We start from the raw sequence: 26,159 nt of genomic DNA on the forward strand, positions 1-26,159 counted from the left end.
AATAACAGTTTTTGATTCACTTTTTTCAGATATATGTCTCTTGTTGGAGTTTTCCAAATTCAGTAAGATCGCAAGACTTAAAATGCTTGGTTTAATGCGACATTTTAAAATTACTTTACACTAGTCCAAATCTAAAGCTATAGCTTAAAAATCTTACCATCGTTTCTTAAATAGTCATTCAAAATCTGGAACAGTGGGAAGGAGTCCCATGTATCCGGGGGTTGTTCAGAGAGCACTCGATCCATGTCTACTGCAAACAGCGCCCAGAAGATCTCTGCGTGCTCCACGAGTAGCTCAGAAAACCACGCAAAAGCCTGCACAGATAAATATATAATTGAGAGACATGAAAAAGTTTCAACGACATTAAGGCTTTTGACCGGGTATGGCACGGCAGTATTTTCACCGTACTCCAATACAGATACCGGCATATCCAAGAGGTTGTGCGATGTGATTGCTTTTGATGTCTTGGTTGTTTGTTATTGCTCAATTTCATATCGTGTTTCTCAGGAATCTGTTTTCCTGGTACATTTTTCCACCTGCACATCAGTTTTATTGGTTTTTACAGGAGATGCTTTGGTGAGTGTTCTCGGGAAATATAAAGTCCTGCACTCATGAACCGTTCAACTTTCTTGCATAAAAATATAACCATTAGTACTGGTGGCCATTAGTAAAATAAAATGAAAGGTAATAAATAAAGTGGAAGATCAAAAATATTAAAACAAAATAAACGTGAAACATTTGGTAGATAGAGGAAGTGATAAAAACTTGGAGAATAGTTTTTACATTCTTGAAATTTCTCTTATATAATTATATAAGGACTTGTAAAAAAAAGATAAGTGCAGAAAAAATGAAAGATTTAGAGAAGAGGATAAAGTAAGAGAAGTCTGGAAAAGTAGTAGTTGTAATGCTTTTGCATATTTAGTATTCTGAATGTGAAGTAGAATTCTCCGCAATCAATAGTTTTATATGATGGCTTCTTTAGTAGGACTTGGGAAATCTTGTTGTTCAATAGACATGTGAAAAATGGCTAGATTTTGTCATAAGTTCTCCTAAACAAATTTTAATTAATTACCCATTCATTCGTTTACCAAAACGTTCTTACTTCTTCCCTGGAGGTGAACTTAAAGATAATTTTTTTTTTGATAAATTGGGAAATCATAACATCTGATTCTATTAACATTAGTTTTCAGTAATCAGACTAGGGGTGCATTAATAAAGTCTAATATTTTGAATCATTAAAGGCACTAATACAAAATACAATGTTAGTGATGGAATATTTTAAAATGTATGTGCACATTAGGAGATTCAAATCAACGCCATTCTCCTCACAGAAAAGTACACAGATCGCCATTCAAATTCATCTGCAACTTTAAGTTAATTATAAAGGTAAGAGAAGTTCTGAGTTTAGTCGTTAATATATTTGATTACTGATAGTTCAACCCTAAAAAGATAGCAAATTTACTTTAAAACTTTATTAAAATTTTGTTTTATTATATGATCTTGCAAAAATAATGCTCTTTTGTCCTCGAGTTTGCATAAGCCAGCAAACTGCCCGAATCACATCTGCTCAGCGCATTTGCCAAAAATGTTTAGTATAAAGGTTACAATGAGTTTGAATGGCAAACTGTACGTGAAAAGTGAGGAATACGTCTGTGACGTATTTATTACCCGTTGTTGGTGCGATTTTTTAAAAATTGGTGACTGGTGAGACGTGGCATCGTACATTAGCAAAATTTTATTATGGAGTTAACAATATTATGAAACAAAATGATCCAATATTGGTTTCATATTTTTTTATGTACCTCCAAAGTGTATACTAAGCAGTAGTTGAAATTAATTTAGGCTCGTGGAAAGTTCATGAATAATATATGTCCACGCCACGTCTTCGCCATTCACATTTATTTCTTAAACCACAATTTGCCCCAAATCTAAAAAGGGTGAGAAGCAGCGGAACCTAAATGGTTTTCTACAGAAGCGTATAAAGTCCAAGGCCCTGATTCTGTATGACTTTCAAATTTGAACACAGTCGTAATTACCGCGTTTTGTGATGTCAATTTTGATTGTTACTATATGAATGGTCAAGATTGACTCCACAGTGCAGTTGCGATTGCTTTTCGAGATTTGAATGTCTTTGTCCCGAAATTAATAATGTATCAAATCCAAAATTTCTAATTTAATGATATACGAAAAAAATCAGAAATGTTATTGAAATTAATTCATGGACTGAGATTGATCTATTGATATGCATAAATCTGTTATTGATTTCATGATTAGATTTATTGATACGTTATCAATATCGGGTGATAGGGAATCAGGGACCGATAGAATCATAATCGTGTAGTGATGTAATGAGTTTAGTGGCATGTCAAATGTATGTTACGTCTGCACGTGAATTGTATAAAATTGTATTGTATAAATACTTTTCATTTCAGACATTGTGATTGTTAATAGCTCGCCAATCATGGAATAAAGTTGAATAAAATTAGCTTGAAAGGAATTTTGTAAATGGTTAATTAATTTTGGGTTTCATTAGCCTAGAATGAAAAGTTCAACAAGGCTACGAATCAAAGCAGCGTCAACTAAATTTCAGTTAAGAAGTAAAACTAATATAAGTATCGATATCTATCTTCCAGAAACTGATCCACGCATCTTTCCTAATTATCGTAACCCCTAAAAGGGATCTTTTAGTATCCCAATGGCAATCCAGTAACGCCAGCTACAGCGTCTTCGGTATTACGGATGAATGTTTGGATAATTGTTACAACAGCAAGTTCCTTAATGACAAGGTAGATTGGAAGCAGCCAGCCTCGCTCTCATCTCCCGCAAGATAGAAAAAAGATTGTTAATGTTGATGTTGGAAAAGAATTTAAATTTGAATGTCAGAAATATTTATTATGTTTTTTAAACCATCCAAATTCTTGGGTATACAATTTCAGAGGTCCGAAGGTGGCCTTTAATTTTGTGCGTGGTAATTGTCTAGTCCCAAAAATATCACTCTTGTTATACCTGATGTGAATCGTTTGCTAAGAGTTTATAAAATAAGCCAAGTTCCTATGGGAAAGGAGGCATGTATCCACTACAATATTATTTTTGGTAATGCTAATTATGATGAAACCCCTACACTATACATAAACACATATAATATTATAAAGGCAATATTATATTATTCATCATGACTTCTTCATCACCACCCATTTTCTTTTTGGAACATGAATTAATAAAAATTGAATGGTGAATCTTTTGATACACAGCACAATTTGAAAATAGATATCGATATAAATAATATGGAAACGTGATTTTTTTTTAACTACGTTTAAAACCATTACAGAATTCAAGTTTAATCTAGTTGTAGCTGCTACTTGTCTAAATGAAGCACTAGGTCTCTCCTCTAGGCTTATGAAATTTGAAATTGCATGTTTTCAATTTCCATGCATAGTTTATTTTAACTTCTATGACATATTCTACGCTGTCCAAGCGAGTGAATTTAATAATAAATGTGACTACTTTTCAAAAATCTGTGATCAAATCATAGTGAGAATGATCAAGATCCAGTGAACGAATTGACAATTGATTTTTGCGAGCATTCAAACAAATGAGTAGTTACATTTTGTTGACCGCTAGAGTCCGGTTTTGTGTTATAAACCTGCGGAGAAATAAAAAATAAAGTAGAAGTGGACTATAAAAGTTACAATTATAATTCTTTGCGAATATGTCCCCAAGAAAATTTCGAATAATTTTAATGCCATCCTATTTATAATATTCTTTGTTGAAAGGAAAAGCAATATCTTTAAATATATAATTTAGTGTACTTAAGCTTTTTGTGTATAATTCAATTATGGGAATTTTAAAGACAAATTCTCAAATCAATGTTTTTTTATATGCAGTAAACGTTATTTTTGTTAAATAAACTAATAAATGGAATACAATTAAATCTGCTTGAGGACAAAGCGGCAATAAAAAATATAAATACATAACCCACGAACATAAACTATCACACCTCATTTCTATTGATACGATAGACTTATAAATAAATTACACATTTCCTAAAGATTTTCTGAATTAAAAGAACATACATACTCTTATTTATCATATAAATTATGCAGCTAAGTCTATCGCATTTAGTACACAACAAACCATTAAACAAATTTTAAACATTTTCTGTGATAATCAAGATTGAAGTTAGATTTTGTAGTGTACTAACAGAACTGAAAATATTTATAATGGATTAGGTACATTTATAAAAAAGGTAAAATTAATTTTATTGGTGATCAACTTATTTAATGTATTTATTGCTAATTTTATGATCAACATCTTAAATTATTGTTGACCAAATTTTTGATAATATTTGTTATATTTGATTATTGCGATATTTTCAGTACTGTCTTTTTATTAATTTACGGCCTGACATTCCCCATACTAATAGCGACAGGAGAACTGGGTGCTATTTCAGCAAACACTGACAAGTAATAGTAAAACTTCTCAAAATAATCTTTGCCACATGATTTATTTATAGCGTAATAACCATAGTCTGTCAAAAATTATATTTAACCATACTTCGATTTTTAGGTTTAGAAGATTGATATCTTGTTATTGCATTTGGACTATTCAATTTTACTGTTATATGAACAAGAATATATCTTTAAGTTGAAAGTTTAAAAAGTTTTACCATTGGAAATCACGACATTTAGATACGCATTCTTATTCTACCATAGAATGTGCAACTCCGGCAAGTCAGATTTTTTACTATTTATGTGTACATTGAAATATTCTATTCAAATTTTTCATTATAATCAGATCATATCATTTCATTCTCTTTCATTATCATTGGATTGAGTTGCGCTTCTTCATTCGATTTGTTTGATGAATAGTTTTCAATTAAAACTAATATAAACTAAAAATGATGGTCAAAATGATCAGTTATTTAATGTTTTTTTACTTTTTGTTTTTCTATATACTTTATAAGTGAACTCCTAAATATCTTCATTAATATGTATCATATGCCTTTTTAAACATTTCAATCAATGAACCTGCGGCATTCGGCAAATTTGAATTTTGATAATAAATAAGAAGTATTTAAAAGGTCTAAACTTTGTTTTTGAGCTGATCTATTATTTATCGATTCATGAGCTTATAAAACATGATTATTTGATTTTAAATTTAAATCTTACTACATATTAAAATGTTTATACTTAATTTTTATCACTACAGAAAATAGTAACGTTACCTCATCATATTTAGTAGTATTTATGTATGCACCATTAATCAAACATCTTCTATCAAATACGCTTTCCTAAATTAAATCCCCTATTACCTCTGCGTAGTGTTCTTCATTTTGTTGGAGCAGATCTACGCAAAGTTCAGCTAGATGTATGAGGTCTTCTAGTTTCTTCGCCGGTGTCACCATGGTTTCACCTCGGAGATCCTCTGTATAAAAAATATTTGTCTCGTTATTTCACCTTTTTTTAAATATTATTTGATAACAAAAACATTAAATATTAAAATTAAACTAGGATTGCGCCATGGTGAAATATTTGAAAAATACCAGGTCGGTTAAGGAATTGAAAAACAAACGTTTTTGCTTATGTCAGATCATGAATGTGCTAAATTTTTAAAATTTCATGACTCGTAAATGCATGTAAAAGGAAACAAACCTTCGATATTAGCTTTCTGGCTTAGCTGAGTGTAGTTAAGGAGCGCTGCATTTTCTAAGCTGGTTTGAATCATTGATCGAACCTCTTCAGGAGCCACCGGTGTAACTACGTCTTTCATTAGCACCCTCTCTAATAGAGACAAAGTTGCCTGAAACAGTAATAGGTTTAGTTATATTTTTAAGCTACAGTTCCCTACGTTTAGAATTTACTTCATAACGGTTTTGTAATCAAGATGGTGAAAACGAATACGATGGTGCAATTTCATCCCAAACTTTTATGTATAGAGGTCATTATAAATGCTATTGATTGATTTTTTTAGAATAATTGTGTGGCAAAGTAGCTCTTTATAAGTTACTCTCTAAGGTATGGAACTATCAATGTGGGTCCAGTTATTTTTATTAGTTGAGGGAACACTAATAATATAAATATTGGTTTACCCTTTCGTAACTTTTTTATACTTCTAGTTTTTAACTACTTCCACGTAAGCATTTTTCATATTATATTTTCAATATTTGTGAAACCATTACTTGTTTTTGTGTCTTCTATTATTAGCTATAGGTTTTCATTAATCAATAAAATAAAATAAATTAATGTCTTACTTTAAGTTAATTTATAATATTTCATTACCTTCAGAGCACCTTCAGGTCGGCCGAACGGGAACGCGTATCTGAAGTTTGTGATCTGATGCTGCAGCAATGTCTTCAGCCGTTCCTTGATCTCTGCGAACTTTTCTTTCTCTTGAACTGTGATGCTGCCCACCCCGTCTGGCCTGCCAGGCAACGTGGCCGTACTGTGAAAGGGTTACTGGCTCACACTAGCAGGGTTGAAGCAGGAAATAAGGGTTGGAGTACGCAATACTTTTCAATTTTTATAAAAATGTTTTTGACAAATTTCTAATTTTGAAAATAGCGATGCTCATGACCTCTGCAAACTTAGGAATCAAGATTTTTTTCAATTGACCAATGTTATTCGAATCGTAGTAGAATAAATTATTTATTATTAATAATTTGCTGGAATCCTAATTTTCATTATCGTGATATCTATTCTTCTTCCTTTTTAACTTTTATCAATGCACACGATCACTAGATTTTCCTTAGCTATTTCTATTGAGGAAGAGGCAAAACTTATGAGTGACCCCTTTTTCTACTCTTTGTCTGAATATTTCTCAGATTTATTCTGTGCCATATTTGGTGATACACGAAGAAGAAAAATTGCCATTTTATTTAAATTGCATCTTATCAGTCAATTTTGCTGCTCTTACCACGTCTTCCATAAGCAACTGGAGTAGCACGTTACATAAGCAAAAAGCTCTGCCTATCCTAAAACTTTTTTTTTTTTTTCCAATTTCATAAAAATCAGACAGTCAGGCGGTTTGCTTTTAACCGTTAGCTATGATCATCGATTGGGCCATTTGCATCGCGCTTTTGAATCAAATTTTACAGAAAAAAAACATCAAATACAATTGATCTCAATTTCAATATTGCGATCTCCATTAGATAGATTAGTACGGGCAGATAGTTAGAAACATAGAATACAGTGATAGGTTATAGGAAAAGGTATAACACCAGTTCTAGCAAGATAATAAGATAGTTTCGAGCATCCAAGATCTACTATTTAAATGGAATGTGCATTTTGTTAAATACTGTGCCATTGCATAGATCAATCTATGTTAATCAATATATTAGAAAAAAAAAAATAGCATCCTAATATAGAAGTGGGATAGTTTCTTTGTGTCACCGCTCTAATATCTGGCACTAACAGTCAGATTTGAAAAATCTTTTCTTGCATTTCTATTCTTTCAATGTAATTGTAACTTTCAATTTCATACCCAAAGGGGTTAAATAGGGGATGAAAGTTTATTTGTAATATTGCAAGTTATATCAGTGTAATTAGGTTGAAGATTAAAAATCAAATGTTTCAGAATTAAAAAAATATTTGACATCTAAAGGGGATGAAAATTTATTAATTAGACCACTGAAGTTAGGAAATATCGGTCTGATTTAAAAAACCTTTTTGCATTGATGATTGGTGACCCCATTTAAGAGGAAGGCAAATGGCCGAGGTGACGAGTCGGGGTTTATTGTGTAGATGTTGAAAGTTTGTACGGGAAACTTCTCAGGGGTTTAGACGAAGTTTTTTTCAACTTTTTGAAAAACTGGGAAACCGATTACAATATATTATGTTAAATACTAGAACCTACTAACATATAGATTAGTTCAATTAAAAGAATCACTTATTATGCCGTGCTTATTCAATCGGTTGTACTTTCTCGATCTATGTTTGTATATCTCCATCACTAATTATTTCTTTCGTGTACAGTGAATTCGTTCATTCATTCATTCATCGGTGGTATTAGTTGCACACACACACTATGGGGTCTAGAAACATTGCGTTTACTGGTAAATGGTCGGCCAGCCTCGAAACTATTCTATGCTTTCTGCTAAAGAATACTTTGCAACTTGTTAAGCTATATTGGTAGATATAGTTTTTCTACAGGTTTTCGATTTGATCACGGAGAAAACTGGGTATAGCTCTTCTTTTATCCGCTGTGTGGGTGTAAGATTGATCGCACCGTTCGTTGGAAACCAAGTTTAATAAAACAGAGTTTTGCGTTACGCTCAAATATTTATAGTTTGCGTGATTATTTTTAGGTTCAACGATGAAATTCTACTTAAGCTTCTTTTTCTAACAATGTGCATTAGCAATAATGTTTATGATTCATAAGGTTTTAAGATTTTCCTATTTATAGACTTAGGGATATTGGGAAACACATGGCACGGACTTCCCCAACATTGCTCTACAAATGACACAGTATTTATCAGTGGGGAAATGCCACCAGCATTCTTGCAAACATCCCACGAGTACACGGCTTGTTTTATAGGTTTGTTCAAGTTGTAACTAACTAAAACATCGAAAGCTTGAAGTAAATCTACAGACATTATGTATAAATCTTCTTCATCATATTTCTTAACATCTTTCAACTTTTAACACGACTGCCTGGATTAAGTAGCTACATTGTTTTGTTTAAACTTTCTTTTAATTTTTAATTTATATTTATTTAGGTCTTAAAGGGCTACATTTTGCTATAGAATAAACCTACTTGGCTAAAGGTTGCCACAAGGTTCTCAAAGGAATTCGGTAAGAGAATAATGTAAACAGTAAAAACTATTTAGTAAAAATAATGTTGGACCTCTTTCAAATGACAGAGTTCGTGCAGTGTTTTTTTATAGTACTAGTTGACGGACCAAGCCCACCTGATGGTAAGTTAAAATGGTCGCCTATTAACTTGGCAACACTAAGCATGGATTGCGAGGAACGCGTTCTGCAATATGCCGCCCTGTGGCCATCAACCTGGGCCTCATCACATCAACCCATTACCGGACCACTACAGAGCACGGGTCTCCTCCCACAATGAGAAGGTGATAAGGCCGTAGTCCACCACGGTGGCCCAGTGCAGATTGGTGGACTCCACACACCTTTGAGAACATTATGTATCTAACAGGCATGCAGGTTTCCTCACAATGTTTTCGTTCACCGTTGAAGCAAGTGATATTTTAATTACTTAAAACGCACATAACTTAGAAAAGTTAGAGTGCTGGGAGTCGAACTTAGCCCCCCGAAAGTGAAGTCGAGCTTTTACCTAATGCGTTATCACCGCTTCCTAAGCAACCACGTTCCTCTAATTACAACAGCAACCACACCCTTTAGGCCGGAACACATTGATTTCCAGCAGAAATAAGCAGCAGTGTTCAGCAGTCGTGTTTAGAATAGTAGTTCACTTTTATAAGAATATACTTTTAAAGTTTCAATAAATTTTTCTGGCATGCTTTTTTAATACATTAAATTTAAGTTTGTGCTGTTGGACTATACGAACATGCTGTGGACACTTACAAAACTTGCTGTTGATGTTTACACTTATAAAAGTCTATGGCTCAAAGCCAAATAAATCAGTATAAGTTTCAATAACCCACCACTTGTAAACATTACTTTAAATATCGTCGCTAAGCTAACTATATCGCATAAGTCAAATTAGTATAGTTTTTTTGTTAAATAAACCGCTCTCTTATCATTTTGTACAAACATCGTATGATAAATCTGTCTATTGTGTTAATAATAAAGCTAGCCGCGCTGGGGACCTAGCTCAGTCCCCCCCGAAAGTGAGGCTGAAGTCCTAACCACTTGGTGAGACTTGGTAATTTTACTTGTGCGGAATTGGCTCTCTCTCTACGTCGTGGTCCTCATTGCTGAGGGTCGTGACCCCTTCCACTTACAACCTTCTGGACGATTTTGTGCCATTTGACTCGGCTTTGAGCAACGTTTAAAGCAGTATGCACTTTGGTGTCGAGAGCAGTGCGGATTTGATCCGACCAAGGAATCGGGCTACGTCCTCGAGGTCTCTTTCCTTCCACTTTGCCAGTGAAGACTATCTTTTCAAGATTGTCTCCATCTCTTCTGGCAATGTGACCGAAGTACTCGAGAATTCTCTTAATACAGGTGGTTGATAGCCTTCTTGTAATTTTAAGCACCACATGTGGAATTGGCTAAGCGACGATATTTAAAAATCTCAGTTGTCACGTACCTGTTGCCGTGGACGTGACTGGCGCAGAAGGCGAAGGAGTAGTGCATGAGAGTGGGGTCGACTGTCTGCTGGCCACTCTCAGCCACGTCCAGAAGGTCGGAGAGGTAGCAGAGGTGGCGGTAGCAGCCTCGCACGCCGTAGCGCGCGCAGTACTCGTCCAGCACGAACACTTGGCCAGGGGAAAACCAGCCCTGGGGATGGAGGTAATCAAAGTCAGCCAATCCTGTCACTGCATTAATAATTCTGAGTGAGTGAACCTTTGGAGACCCGCCGTCGTTGTTAACACTACGTTTACAAGTGGGAGGTCTCGGGTGTAATCCTGGATGGTACGGTTTAGAAGTGGTAAATCCGCGGTGGGAGCATTTTGGAAATTTATAATTTCTGCATTGTCCCACCAGTCCGTGGCTAGTTACCGTCAAATAGGTACGTGCCCTCAAATAATGCCACGTGGGTTTAAATACTTAAATACTATTTTCAAGGCCGATTGGAGCAGTGGGCAGCGACCCTACTTCCTGAGTCGAAGGCCGTGGGTTGGATTCCCATAACTTGAAAATGTTTCTGCGATGAACACGAATTGTTTTTAGTGTCTGGGTGTTTATCTGTATTTTATTAGTATTTATGTATACTGTTCATAAAAATATTCATCAGTTATCTTAGTACTGATAACACAAGCTGAGCTTACTTTGGGGCTAGATTGCGATGTGTGTATTGTCGTAGTATATTTATTTATTTATAATAATTCAGTTTTTAAAAATATGCACCTGCCTTTTTTATCTATGTAATAACATAGTGGCCCACTCTGATTTTTGTTGCACTATTTTGACACATTATTTACGTGTTAACTTTCGAAGATTAATGAATAAATAAAAAAATCATAGAATTGTAATGTGTTCGATGTACACTTTTATCCATCGAAACCGGTCCGCAGGGAGCCCGGGAGTGCAACATACGTGGCGCAGACCCGCACTCACGCATCGGTGGTCTCAGTGCACTCACTACATTAATCGTAGCAAAATAAATATCCTGTTTAACCAGCAATCAGTTTATTTTAAATTCAACATATAAAATACAGTCCACTATCCTTATATGCACAACACAATGTAGTTTTTTTATGCAAAAGAGACATTGATTAGATTCAATATAAAGACTTGACAATTATTCATTGTAAGGTCAACATCTCCTGAAGATGCTCCGGTTTCGGAGCGAAAAGTGCGTAGAGGGTACATTGCCGGAGATTATAAATTACACAATACAGATTCTCCTGCTGTTCGCGGAGTATAGTAAATTAAGTTTAATTTTCATGATCAATAAAAACAATTACCAAAGAGCAGTAAGGGTCTTGAAGTCTGTATTTCAAGGTGAAGGATTGGAGAAGCGTAAACAGCTGATGATGATCGAACTGGCAGGGGTCCGCCTGAATGTAGTCCTCCATGCCATGTTTGCGGGCCTTATCTGCATCTGAGGAAATAATATAAAATACGAGAGTTTTAGATTATAAGTATGCCACTACCAAAGGCTTACAATTCATTCTCAAATATACCTCTGGATGGCGTTAGTACTCCATTATAGATTCTAAGATCACGCTATCGACTGTACAACTCCAAATGTATAAGACGCGGGGACTGTGAGAACCAATTGGCTAGTTTTAGTTCCCTAATATACCGCTGGATGGCTTTAGTAGTTGTTGATAGTTTTTAAGATCGCGCTATCGACTGTACATGTATAAGAGCCTTGCCTATTATTTCGTTTATTTTCTCCCCCCCTCGTTGTCGTCGAGCTCTGGGGTTCTTCTCATGGCGAGCTTTCGCGCTCACCCCACTCCACCGGTGACGTCGTAGCAACCCCTCAGGTGGTTATCGGCAAGTGTCCATCCAAAAATGAAAAATTGTTTTTCATCGGATCACAGAATCAGATATTGCATTAACGGCGCTTTGGTTCTCAGCTGAACACCCTCGATCCTATCTGATAAATACGGTACCGTTAGTGAGCAATGTGCCAAGCGCGATCGCCTAACTACACCGCTTTCTCTGTACTTCTTTCTCTCTCTTGTCACGTGTACGCTACTGTAACGATTAGTTATTGTGAAACCACTGGTGTTTTCATAAGTCTGAAGCCCCGCTAGCCCTACTACAAAACTAATTTATCTGAAGTCAATTTCCTAAATGTTAAGATGTACATTCAGGTAAACTCCATCACCCATATAATTATGACAATCGTAATTAAACTGACCCCGTAAGAACAGACTAGTTTTCCTGTGCGCATGGCCGCAATAGTTGGAAGTGTAGAATGCATATGTACGTAGCTTAGCCGGATATATTCAGGAAGTAACTTACCTCCCATTATTTCATTCGTTCTGATGATGATCCCATCTTAAAAGACTGATCCTCCCGTAGCTATTTCTAAAAAAACTTACCTCCCATAATTTTAATATGCGTGTCCGAAGTAGTGGGAGGTGTTGGCTTGTGACTTTGCCCCGTGGCTCGGTACAGCGCCATCACCCACAAATGACATTCGTTCTCGTCGCCGACCCCCATGAGAACAGATTCGCCGTCACGCACCGCGTTCATAAAGTACTTCGCTCCTTCCAGTTCTGGTAAGAACGTATCTTATTATACTTCTCTTTCAAAAAGAAAAATTCAATTGTAAATATAATGCTGGTACAAAAAGCAAGATATCTGGTAATAATAATATTCCTTGATACAAGTAAAAAAAAGATCAACTAAGAATATATTTAGTTTGATTATTTGCATTAAAATAGAGATGTTTATAATAACATTTAGATTCCTAAAATTAAAAATGTAATACCCAAGTTTTTCTACTAAAAACGTACCTTGTCCAACCATCAGCTGGGCTGTAAAACGAAAACATTGATTAATTTACAATAAAAACAATAATTTTCAATAATGAGAGAGATAAGATCGGAGCCTGCTTCCAAGCAGCCTTGTCGTTAAGAAATTCATCAATCGTATAGTAACTACGATTTATTAAATGTGTTTTAAAACAAGGCAGGTCCAAAATTAGCTTGAGAATCAGATTATAAAAGCATATACTCAATCCCACAAATGACTTCTTTACCTTTCGCAAAACGATATGCAGATGTCACTAACTATGTCCATTTCGAGTAAGGCTGATGTTTATATCCACTTTTCGTTTACAAACAGTAATGTTTTGTCTTACAAATACTATATTGTTATAAATATATAATATATAATTTTTCCGATCATAAATAATATGGACGTAGAATAATTACGTTTTTGTAGATTAGTTATTTACAAAAAACCTTATATTGAATCGAATATAACTTAGAATATCAAGAACAGTAAAGAGAAAAAAAATCGATCAACTTTCTCCGTGTTTTATCTAAGCACACGAGAGGAAACTAAATTTTGCCGTGTGTTAATGACACAAAGCTACTAACTAAAGAACAAAGGTGGTTTCAAACCTTCAGAACTAAATCTTCAAGTTTTGTATACAGCAGTGTGTACGCCGAAGTTTAGTGAACCTCTTGGATCTTTGTAAGTAAAACAACTCTGTAATTTGATATTCAGAGCTAAACATTGTTAGTGAAAACTTAAGTATTTAAATGCCTCCATAATATTTCCCTACCACATAGTTAAAAGTTAGTTAAGCAAGAAACTCCGACGTTCAAGTTTGAAGTTTTAAGTAATCGGTTGCACGAGATGCACACATATTTCAAACAATGCTTCATGTATGAGATGTAACTATAAATTCCGAGGTTACTTTTTGTCGGAGCAATAACCACTGATGGCTTCTAAAAACACTGGGACTCTTAAGAAAATAACTAATACAATTTTAGTAGTGGGAGAGCTTTTGGTGACAGATCTCGTCCGGTTATTTCTGCCGCTAAGCAACATTGTTGCAATGCTGTGGTCCTGTCTGAAGGGCGTGGTTGCTGGTGTAATTAAAGGCAGACGTGGCTTAACACCTACGCCTCAAATTCATGGGCACAGGGCGGCATGTCGTGGGACGTGATCCATGCATGCCCTGTTAATAGGCGACGGTTTTCCATTTACAATCAGTTAAAAAAATAAAATGTGTGCGTGTACTAGTGTACACACGTAAAAAGTGAAACTTCTTAAAGACCTTATTTTTCGAAAAATGATCTTCTGCAACTTTACAGAAACTGGTTAAATAAAGTTAAATTAGATTGAGTTTAACAAAAGGCTTTTATTATCATGGACATGAATACAAATAATACAATTATGTCATTTTACTTTATTACTACTAAGATTATTACAGCTTTAATTTAATTGTAATATTATAATTATGGCTTATGGTAACTGAAATATGAAATATAAATATAAATAAATAAATATACTACGACAATACACACATCGCCATCTAGCCCCAAAGTAAGCTTGTGTTATGCGTACTAAGATGACTGAAGAATATTTTTATGAATAGGTAATATAAATAAAATACTTATAATATTCATATATAATAGAGTGTTTGTGTGAACATGAATGTTTTTCAGTGTCTGGGTGTGTATCTGTATATTATAAGTATTTATGTGTATTATATTCATAAAAAAAAAAAAAAAAAATTATCAGCTATCTCAGTACCCATAACACAAGCTACGCTTACTTTGGGGCTAGATGGCGATGTGTGTATTGTCGTAGTATATTTATTTATTTATTTATTTTATATAAACACCCAGACACTGAAAAACACTTATGTTTATCACACAAACATTTTCCCGTTGTGGGAATCGAACTCACGGCCTTGGACTCAGAAAGCAGGGTCGCTGCCCACTGCTCCAGTCGGCCGTCAAATATTGTTTACATTCCATAAAAACTCCAGCAATTTTAGTGCCGGATCTTGTTGTTAATGTTTGAGTGTTGACTTTTTTTTAATAATATATAAAATTCAAATAATCTTTCAAAAATTCAACTAGCTTCAAAGATTTTTCTGATGCAGATCGGTTTTTTATCATTATTGCAACCGAGTAAAGAGGCACGAAGAGGGAGGAGGAAGAAAAAAATTTATAATATCGTCCAACTTCTGATTTGGAGATATATAAAGTGCAACAATCAAACAATATTCATCCTATTTTCCATTTGGCATTCAGCCATACATAAGTCAGGAGAATGAACAGAAAAATCTATCGATGAAGTTACAATGTTAACAACATCATTAGTATTATGATATATGCTTACGTCTTCAGCCGTTTAAATTTTGCAATGCATATGAAGTTCGAATAAACTCGAACCAACCGTGGTTGGGACAAGAAAAAGACGGCGCGTAACGAAAAAATGTGACGCGTAACTGAAAAATGTTACACTAAATTTTTTTCCAACCCCGATAAAGAAGTTTCACTTCAAAAACAAAAATGTTTTATTCATGTAGACCTTATCACAGGCACTTATGAAGCGTTTATACATTTAACATGTTAACGTCTATTACTATAAAGTAAAAAAGCGACCACAAATTCCAGATAACATTGGATCGATCCATCGTTCCTTAGAACGCCTTATGGTTCCTCTGCACCATAAGGCGTTCTAAGGATTATCTCTTCGGAAGACGTGTCTGAAGAGTTGCAGTGTCCATGTTTATTTTGCAAGCCTCATAAGCGAAGCGTTGAGGTGCGTATTACTGTCAGTTTACGCACACCGAGTGATTCTCTAACTTAAAATGTCACTTTTTTATTCTTTATTGCTTTTATAAGTGAATATAAATAGACAAATGTTAAGAAAAAACACTATTATATATATATATTTTATTATTTAAACTAATTAAAAAATTGTTTAAAAAAGTTCTGTCTTTGACGTCCGTGTGTCTGTATGTGCGGATCCCGTATCTTGTGGTCTCGATAGCGAGCGAAATACTTCACTTATCAAGTTGGTTTTTTTAGAGGCGTATTATGAGGAATAGAAGCCTATTACTTTTCACGGTACAATTAGATGTAGTTTAATTATTATTTACAAATAATCTCAATTTTATTGTAATGAATGAGATTATGAGGCGTGCACTTTTGGATTTTCCAACTATTTTTACTTACCACTGGCCAGTTCAATGTAGTCGACTGTGAAGCCATCCAGTTGCATCATCTCCGCTGGCTCCGACTTCTTGTCTTTGTAAGAGCACAGAGCGAAGGTGTACTGGCTCACTTGAACCAGCACCATATACCTTCGCTTCCACTTCCGCCATACCGCCTTACCGATCACGTGGAGGTAACTGTGGGTAGTTATTAAAAAAAAAGTTAACTCTCAATTCATCAATTAAATTATTTGTCAGGTATTTGAGTAAAAACCTGCTGTTGTTGTTCCCATCCATTCCGATACGATGTCGCGAAGAAACCGATTAGGGGTAATAATAAATGCCATACCCTAACCAGTGGCATGTGTTAGGAAATGGGGAATTTCAGCACTATATCTTTGATAAACCCGATGATTATATAATAAAAATATCAAAGAACCATAGTTTGTATACTCATTGATAGTATATCCATAGTGCTTTGAAAATATAATATTTTTTTAGCACATGCATAATTAAGAACATTCTATGGCATCCAGGGTATCCATTTAGCTGGCCGATGGTATAAAATGGAAAAAATTTCCATTTCGATTAATAAAAACATATTTTTCCATACAAATAAATTCAAAACATTTTAAGTTTTAACTTATGACAAACCTATTGAAGATTAAAGACCGACACGCGCATAGTACCTACGCTACGCGACGCGCACCGTTACAAAAGATTAAATAAGGGCTGTATCTATTGTTTTCAGTAATAACTGTTGCAGTGGTTTACTTAAAAACTATTAGCGTTTCGGATTCACAGATAAATAATGTGTCTCTAAAGCCTGCGAATTATAATTGCAGTTTTTATTTTAACGTTGTATTTTAGGATAAGATTTATATCTTAGTACTAGCTGTTCCCAGCGCCATCTGTCGGGCTGATTTGTGAATCTAAACCATCCAGGGTGCCACCCAAACGCATACCGAAAAATTCATCCAAAACGGTCCAGCCGTCTAGGAGGAGTTCAGTGACATACACACGCACAAAAGAAATATATATATATAAAGATTTAAGATGTATTGCGTAACTTCACTTACCCACAATGTTTCATGTTCAAAGGTTTGTCCATACGACAAGCGATCTTTATCCTCAGGTCCTGATCCGGCAGGTTCTTGGGTACCGTCATGCGATGCCATTCTGGTGCCTGTACCAATGTACCAATAATGGATATATATAATACCACTGTACCAATAACAATGGATTAAACAACTAACAGTTTCAAAATAATGAACTTAATGAACCTGATTTTTATGGAAATTAGGTTATGTTTTTGTCAATTATTTTAGAGTTTTTCCTCATAAAATAAATAAATTAGAGTGAAAGAAAATAATAAAAAAATTATTAAAAATTCAAATAATTAAATTGTGAGGTCAATAGATTTTATTTTTATGAAAATGACGTTCATTTTAAAATTGTAGAAGTTCTAGTAGTAGCAGAGCTTTTTGTGACAGGGCTTGTCCGGGGAAGTACTATCACCATGCCGAAAAAAAAAAAAAAAAACTGCCGCTAAGTAGCATTGTTGCAATGCTGTGTTGACACATAAGGCTTAACATTTCGCCCCAGTTTTAGGCAGTGGTCCGACCGCCGGCGAAAAAACGCCTAACTATCGGCGATATTCTCTCTCAATAAACGCACAATAAATGTACATTCCGTGTTCCGTGAAAGAGATGCATACATTAAAAGTTGCTCTCTGACTGTTCACACTTCCGGCGACGACTCGCTTTACTTGTTATGTCGCTGAGCGAGCTTTCAGCAATTAACTCTCTCAGCCATACTTGTTCAGCGATGCTTTCTCGCTTGATCATTTCTTTATAATGCGGCATTGAAAGTAGACATATGGATAGCAATAACGTATGAATGGCGCGAGTAATCGCTCGTCACACTTGCACACTTGCTTATTTTTTATATTTATTATTATGTGTATTTTATGTGTGTAATTGTTCGTAAGTATGTATATAATAATAATACACCCCACCAATCGGTTTCCCTTGGTTTTCCTAACCCTAAGGTTGCCTGGAAGAGATCGCTACTAAGCGATAAGGCCGCCTTTTGTATCCTACTTTTTAAGTTTAGTTTTGTTGTGTCCATTGTTTTTTTTTTCCTATTTGTGGTGTACAAATAAAGTGTATAAATAAATAAATATAGCCCGACGACAAAACTATCGAAACTACGCACTCGCGTCCCGTTATTTGCCAACTCGTTTGTAGTTTTTAGTTCTACTCGTTTCTCCTTCATCGTCGGCGGTCGGACCACTGCCTTATGGACACAGGGCGGCACGGTGCAGTACGTGTTTCTTACATGCCTTGCAAAGTATTGCTCTGCTTATAGGCGATGTTTTTCAACTCAACATTAGATGTGCCAACTGCTTTGGTCCGTCAATTATTACTATAAAAAAAAACTTTAAATAATGTCCGGATAAGTCGCCATAGTTATAATTATTCTACATGAAGAGATCTTTTCAATACTGTAGTTAAGCTAGTCGGAGTTTGTAAAAGGGATTTTAATATGTCCGAATTTTTCAAAAAGTTATCTAGGCAGATTCGCTCCAATTAATCGACTAGTAAATAATTACAACAACCTGATCGACCCTGACATTGATATCTTTCACGATACCCTAGAAAGTTTCAGGAAGAAAATTGTATGTAAATTAAATATAAATAATCTTAATTAAAAATTTTAATTTCATATTTCTAATCAATCTATTATAATAGCTTAATTCATATTTATATTATTATTTTCAATAATCTTTAGTTAAATACTCATTTAAGTTTTTAAATTGTGACCGGAGATAACAAGATAATGCTGTATACACTTATAATTGACTAGCTGCTGCCCGCGACTTCGTCTGCGTTTGTTTTTGTTTTTTGAGACACATGCATATTAAATTTAGGTGTAGTTGTACTGAAATTTTTAAGTTGTGTATTCTTATACAAAAAAAAAAAATATTCGTATAAACAATATCTGAAAAGAACTGTCTGACCAGTCTTAGCTCCTCGTATCACTTACAAAAAATAGTAATCGTTATAGGACGATCGAAATCGCATTGTTAGTTGATTTATATGCTAAAGGTTAACGAAGAACATTTCTATCATTTTTTATATAGTGTGTAAAATCGTCAAACTTTTTCATCACCTCTCCCAAAGGAACTGAGCTTAATTTCGGAATAATAAGAACCCTATATTACTTCTATTACCTCCAAGAATATGTTTCAAAAGTTTAATGATGATCGGTTCAGTAGTTTTTGCGTGAAAGCGTAACAAACAAACTTACATTGACATTTATAATATTAGTAGGGATTATTGTAATGGCACTAGCCAGACTTCGTAATTCTAACACATATTTTTTTTTTTTTTTATGAATGTAGTTACAATTAATTGCTGGTGTGTCTTATGAATAAATAAATAAATGTCGAAAACTGTCGGTATATTACGTTAATCCATCTCCATTCGAACTTACCTTGCTAGATAGTGGTGTAGGCCTGAGGACAACTTTTCCTAACTCTTTATCTTCAAGTGCTAGGACTCCAGGGTTTTCGGTATATAACTTCACTTTCACAGCTGGTAAAGATTGCGTAGTACTGAAATCACCTTGGGTGTCCCACCTAAGATGCAAGATTAAGATTATAGATTTAAGATGCACCGTATTTTTTATCATATATCCATATATATGAACTTTTACCATATGTTTGTGTTCGCAGAACTGTAAAAGTAGCTGATGAATTGATTTGAAATGTTTACAAAACATAGCATTTCTATATAACAAAGCTTTTATGAAAACGGAAAATATTTTTAAGACCAAATTGTTAAAACTAGGCATTTAAATGTATACAATAAGAAAGATCAGAATTAATCACGTAGTAAATGTATTGTATGTATCAGATAAATCTCCTGGGTTCCTGCTTTTGATGAACATAAGTTTTTTTTATACATTTCTGCATAATTATTTAGATACCAATAGGTTGAATTAAAGGTAATTATTGTTGTCTGAGTTATTAGATTTTTTTGATTTTCAGCTCCAACCGTTTCGTTCGATAAGACGTTTTCAAATAATCATTATTAAAATGGTTTATTGAATAAAATAAAAGTAATTTATATTTTTTTTTAGCTGTTTGCAACAGCCTTATGTACCCAACGGATTTGCATGCTATGTTCGCATCGAGAAGGCACAATTGTATACACATGCCAAATAGTGATATAGTTTATATTAGAGTAAGCAGTTGATTGCCAGTATTGCGAACTAAAAAAAAAATATCTTAATTAGAAAGAGAATAAACACTTACATGGGTTTCGACGCTTCCGCTTGGTCTGTCTGCAGTTTGTCACCCCCTTCAACTTCCATCGTACAGTAGACTATCCTATTAGGAGCTAACGACTTCAATCCTTTGACTTCCATTACAACCACCTAGAATCGGTTCTAGCATATGAATATCATCTCATCTCGCATTATATTGCAAATAAGTACATATTGCGTTACTTTAAAATTAATGAATAAAATTGATACATGAGTACTAATGATTCTGCTACTGTTATTGGTTATATATATTGACTCAACGTAATAAAATTGAGAAAATAATAAGAAGAAATACACCTTGAGCGAAATTCTTCTTCGAAAAGTTACTTTAAAGTAAACATACAAAGTAAATCTGCAACGACACGAGATATTCTACTGTAAATAATATAAAAATTTCTATTACTATTTTTTGCATCTTAATATTTTCTTTCTTTGCATATTAACATTCAATCCACATAGCATGGTGGTAAGTTTTATACTAAATAATTAAAATAACATCAGATAGTACAACAAATAGAATCTATTTTACATTTTAATTAACAAGCAAACTATTAACAATTGTTTTTGTTATTATTTTAAACAAATTTTCAAAGGAGTCCGTAACAGGGCGTGTTCAATAACTTATTTCAATTCCGTAATTTTTCCTAAGATTTCACTATTACCTCTATCTGGAACGTAAGAACTACATCCATTTTTGTGAGCTGTGTGTCAACGTCACCCCCATCTGCCTCACCACCACCCGTTAGCTTGTTTGCTAGAGATCCTTGCGATCTGAAACATAGCTGCTTACTCAACCTTGGACTCGGATCTGGTCCAGCGTTCGATCTATTCACACAATCCACCACCAATCATACGAAAAAGCCATGACTTTTGCAAATTTATAACGTTACCATATAATTTAAAACAAATTTTGAAGTTCAATAAAGTGCCATTGATTGATAAAAATGATTTTTCAAAAATCAATTTTGTAATAGTAGATAAGTGCCATTATATTGATGTAGTTAGGATTAAAATTTGAAATGGATAAAATTTTATTAATAAAGGTATCAATTAAAGTTAATAAATTGATTAATATCAATGATTTGTAAAATTGTTGATAATATTATAGTAGCAGGTAAAGACAATTAAACAGATATAGTTAATATTAATATTGAAGTATAAGATAAGATAGAATGCATTGTTAGTTATAAAGACAATATTTAAGTTAGCATGTTTGAAGCGAATTTACATTTACAAACAAACATGTGAAAGGTATTTATGATAAAATTCACAGCCCCGTGGTGGGTGGTACAATGGAACCATCACCGATACCAAGAATGATTAAGCATAGCAAATAGAAAGTGTTAAATATTTTCTAGAGCGAACAAATTATTGTTTTTTTGTTAGTGCCAGTGCTGACCGAGTGACATATTACTCGAGCATGCTCGTTTACAAATAAATATTATTTTTGTCTCCGAAATAGAGTTGTGAGTAAAATGAAAGAAGCAAGATCATTTCTTCCTATATTTTACTAACAACTTTTGTTTTGTTCATTTGTAGGAACAAATGATAGACAATAATTTGACTATAACAATATAAATCTGGTTTTTTATCTTGAACTATTTTAAACTCTACTTCAACTGTAATAAGGATGTTATTATATTATCCGATGGCATCATTCTTTGATCAACTGTCACGAATAGTCACTCAATCTGCATTGACCCTAAAGGAGGATTCAAGGTAGTAATTGAAGATGGGAATAATAAAATGGGATGTGTAGTAAGCGAAGCGCTTAAGCATTAAGCGTTTATAATATTACTTAGCCTTGGTAATATAATACGTGTATTTCCAAGCATTGTTATGAAGTGTCACAGTGAGTCCAAAGGCAAATTGTAGGTTCCACGAAGAGCGAAAGCAAAATACTCGTGTAACGAATCACGTTCCCTTTTAATAGTATGCATAGTATTAGATTTTATGCTTGCAATTTTTAAATCATTTTTGCTATCAAGGAACTTTAATTCCAGAGTAAAATAAACCTTATTCACTCGTGAACATATCTAAATAAATTATTGCTTAGGAATTATTTCTCTAAAATTATGCATACTAGGTCAATTTTATTTTGACGTTAAAGTTAATTGATACTCGCAAAGGTCTCTTTGAATGAGAGATGGTGAAGATTACTGATTGGTGGAGCTGATTAAATTGCGTTTGGAAGCAAAGTGATGAGTTCATAACAATATTTGTCATTACTTGTGTGGGTTATTAATTTTATTCCTATTTGGTATGTGAATATACAAGAAAAGAAATAGTAAAAGAAGAATATAAAATAAGTGAAACGAAAAAATAAAGTCCAAAGCCGTGTTATTTATCGTAGTAAGCCTAAGTTATGTCGAAATAATTGCATGGTTACCAAACGCTCCTACTGTTTCTCACTAAAATTACTCTAGTGTAAAGCTTTTGATTTACTTCACTAGCTATCATTAGATAAATACTTCAAACCCTAAGAAAATCACAAAGCGTATGAAAATTGTCTCGATGTTTCGAAAGCATTACTTTCCTTTGTTGTCATTTGTTAAAACCTTTTGTCCGACCACATGCGTTGTGCGTATCATTTAAATGTTTATGAATAACTTGCATTGTTTATTCAAAACTTTAACCGATGAAGAAACAAGAGTTGGGTGCGACAATTGTTTCAGTTATCTAACCAATGGTAAATTTTGTGTGATTTTTATTGTGTGGGTAACAATACTAGTAAATACGTTAACTACAGCTGTATTGATAAACTTGTGATAACACTATACGATCATCGCATTGGTAATATCTAAAAGTGGCAGACATCGACTGAATACGAAAGGGTAGAAATAGGAAGAGTTGGGGCTGCTTAAAACAGGCCTATGTCTAGAAGTGGATGTATATAGATTAAGTATTACTGCGGTTACAATTGCTGCAACACGTAGTACTATGTATAGCCTACGAATGAAAACAGACCTTACGAGAATATTCTATTTATATACTTTTCAATTGTGTATTGACTAAAATTTGGTTGCCGATGAGTCTTCGAAAGCAGCAATACACGGATTCCACTTTATATTCCCATAAATAGGAGACGTATTTCATTGATCTTGACCTTGGTATTAGGTGAGAAACTATGATGTACCGGTGACTTATTGCAGATGGCAATAATCTATTGACGTTGTCTGCTGTTTTTGCCTATGCTATGATAGAGTATTGAACAGAAGAAGGAAAAATTTTGCGAATGTCATGATACACAATAAATATATAGTTTTTTTTGCTATAATTTGCAAAAATCTGGTAAAACTGCACGATCAAATTGATAATTTTTTAGCTTACTAATGTTCCTTGCAAAATACTGTCATGATGAAATTCAATACTAATACTAATGATAATACTCGTATATCTCCAAAAGATTCCACGCTACACTCGCGTATTCAAGTTTTTAATTAGTTTTAGGCAACATTGCAACTAAGATAGTCATACAAAAAGTATACCTAGTTGAGTGTAGAAGCTAGAACGCCTTCGTTTTAATACAAAATTTGCGACAGTCGTTTTGGTGCTATCACAGTTTAGCAAATAAACAGTTGCGTTAGGTAAGGATTTTTAATTGCGTCAGTGGAATTTTGTTCATTGTCAAAAATTGCATCTTCATTAGTTGAATCTAACTAAACTATCACTACTGTCTATTCGAGCTATATCTACAGTGGTCTAAACGGTGACAACGGTAGGATCATCAAAATCGTTAGTGTCAGGCAGGTGTTGGGTTCCTACACACAAGACACGTGCGGATTATCATATGATGGAGTCATTACTTGTACTTCCTTTTTACCGTCCAGTTTTGTGCCAGGGACAGAGAAAGAAACCAAAATTGGAAATGAAAAAGTGGATAGAGGTTTTAGAGACATTTAGATAGTTCACTTTTAATCATGTAACCAGAATCATCTATAATTTTTTAAATAAATAACGAATAGAACGAACACTTTTGATGGTAATAATATACGTAATATTTTGATGGGTAAATTATGTCAATTGGTTTAATAAATATTAAAGATTTTAGAAGTTATTAGATTTAGAAGTAAAACAAAAGATGATGAACTGGTTACATAAGTGTTAAAAATAAAGGTTTTGTTAATAAATCCTGTACCTGTAAGAAGGGATAAAGTTGTTAAACAGGAATAAACAAAAGTAACATATTTTATCTGTTTTATCTTTGCAGAAATTTGCAGACTTGTTTTGAAAAATTTCAGTGTAGTATATGCTTGTTTCGAATCGTTTTTGATAGTTCAACTCATAAAACAAAAAAATAAATCAAGAATCATAAATTCTTAATTAGTATATCTGTATATAATATACTGTATCTTGCAAATGCGTAAACTATTTTGTAATTTTGAAAAAATTCTTAAATTCTTCAATTTTAGAAATACATTAATTAAGGCTGAATTGATTTAAATTAACCAAAAGGTTGTAGGTACAAGTCCCGCGTTAGTTCAACAATTCAAAATATGTATTTCTAAAATCAAGTCAATAATTAATATTATAATTTTTCTTAGAACTATGTAATTTAAAAGTAAATTTTAATTATTTGTCACCAGAGCCTCGTGTGTAAGTTTTATTTCGGTTTAAAAAAAAGCAAAGTTCATTCATTTAAGTAGCACTTGATATTATAAGCTCTTTAGAATTGTCAAATATGGCTGTTTGTAGTGACTCTACCACCACTCGGAAGGCAGATATGCGTAGAAGCCGGCAAAAACTCACCAGTTGCTCTTTTTCAACATAATTTTACAATTTACAATCATTTTCTACCTATTGTGAGATGACGCAACCTGCTTCCAAGCAACCTTGTCATTAAAAAATTATCAATTGTATAGTAATCTCAATGTATTAAATGTGTTTTGAAACATTGTTTAAACTTATACAAAGTTTAATCTAATACTACCTCTGATATCAAGTGATAAAAAAATGTACCCAGGCCCTTGTGGGCCTGGGTACATTTTTTTAGTTAGTATTTCGGTGTGTTTAAAATTTTTTATTTAGAGTAAGTCTATTGTTTATATACTACTCTTTTTTTTTAAAGTTACATGGTCCGAAACTTTTTTTACTGTGAAGAAAAACAAAAAACCTAACGTTGGCTCTGTTCTAACTTCAAAATTTTTTTAATCCACTAATACTAACTTGACTTGATTACTACTCAAATGACTAGTTTTGCACACAAAGTTACATGCGAGGCTCTGTTAGAATTTTTAAAAGATGTCACAGAAAAAGAGCACTGAAATGCACTTGCGAAACGTAGAATTTATACAGCCACAAGCAAAAGAGTGGGAGTAATTTTTATTTAGTGTCATCATCCTGAGTCAATTGATGGCACATCGCTGGGCAGAAGTCTGTTTTGTTAGAATATGCGTTGCCTTAGGAATTTCATGATATGCAATGAGCTCCAAACAATCTCTGTTGCTATTATTCTAGACAACCAGACAAAGAACTGTGTAGCGGCTTATATTTTAATAATCACACAAATCCCGCACGTTTCGCTCCTCTAATGTAGCCCAGGAGTGTATTCAGTAGCATGCATAGAGGGTATGCACAGGGTATTCAGATGATACAAAATG

At 33.8% G+C, this 26,159-nt stretch overlaps 1 protein-coding gene across 21 annotated transcripts in view; it reads right to left on the minus strand.

The window, feature by feature from the left end:
- Nucleotides 1-26,159, minus strand: part of LOC120634428 (calcium-dependent secretion activator) — a 98,003-nt gene that overhangs the window by 17,901 nt on the left and 53,943 nt on the right. For 8 of the 21 annotated variants that reach the window (XM_039904984.1, XM_039904970.1, XM_039904966.1 and 5 more), the window contains 14 exons: nucleotides 21,222-21,384; nucleotides 20,549-20,670; nucleotides 19,726-19,870; nucleotides 17,307-17,413; nucleotides 16,250-16,425; nucleotides 13,061-13,081; nucleotides 12,644-12,820; nucleotides 11,552-11,688; nucleotides 10,231-10,421; nucleotides 6,279-6,441; nucleotides 5,652-5,799; nucleotides 5,312-5,424; nucleotides 3,605-3,643; nucleotides 158-314 (listed from right to left, as the gene is read on the minus strand). In XM_039904984.1, coding sequence (XP_039760918.1) covers nucleotides 158-314; nucleotides 3,605-3,643; nucleotides 5,312-5,424; nucleotides 5,652-5,799; nucleotides 6,279-6,441; nucleotides 10,231-10,421; nucleotides 11,552-11,688; nucleotides 12,644-12,820; nucleotides 13,061-13,081; nucleotides 16,250-16,425; nucleotides 17,307-17,413; nucleotides 19,726-19,870; nucleotides 20,549-20,670; nucleotides 21,222-21,384 — 1,859 coding nt within the window. Of the gene's footprint in view, nucleotides 1-157; nucleotides 315-3,604; nucleotides 3,644-5,311; nucleotides 5,425-5,651; nucleotides 5,800-6,278; nucleotides 6,442-10,230; nucleotides 10,422-11,551; nucleotides 11,689-12,643; nucleotides 12,821-13,060; nucleotides 13,082-16,249; nucleotides 16,426-17,306; nucleotides 17,414-19,725; nucleotides 19,871-20,548; nucleotides 20,671-21,221; nucleotides 21,385-24,365; nucleotides 24,375-26,159 lie in introns of all 21 variants that reach the window. The other 13 variants (XM_039904980.1, XM_039904981.1, XM_039904976.1 and 10 more) reach the window with 5 other exon arrangements.

Source organism: Pararge aegeria, chromosome 24 (assembly GCF_905163445.1).
Source record: "Pararge aegeria chromosome 24, ilParAegt1.1, whole genome shotgun sequence".
In the NCBI taxonomy this organism is placed as follows: Eukaryota; Metazoa; Arthropoda; class Insecta; order Lepidoptera; family Nymphalidae; genus Pararge; species Pararge aegeria.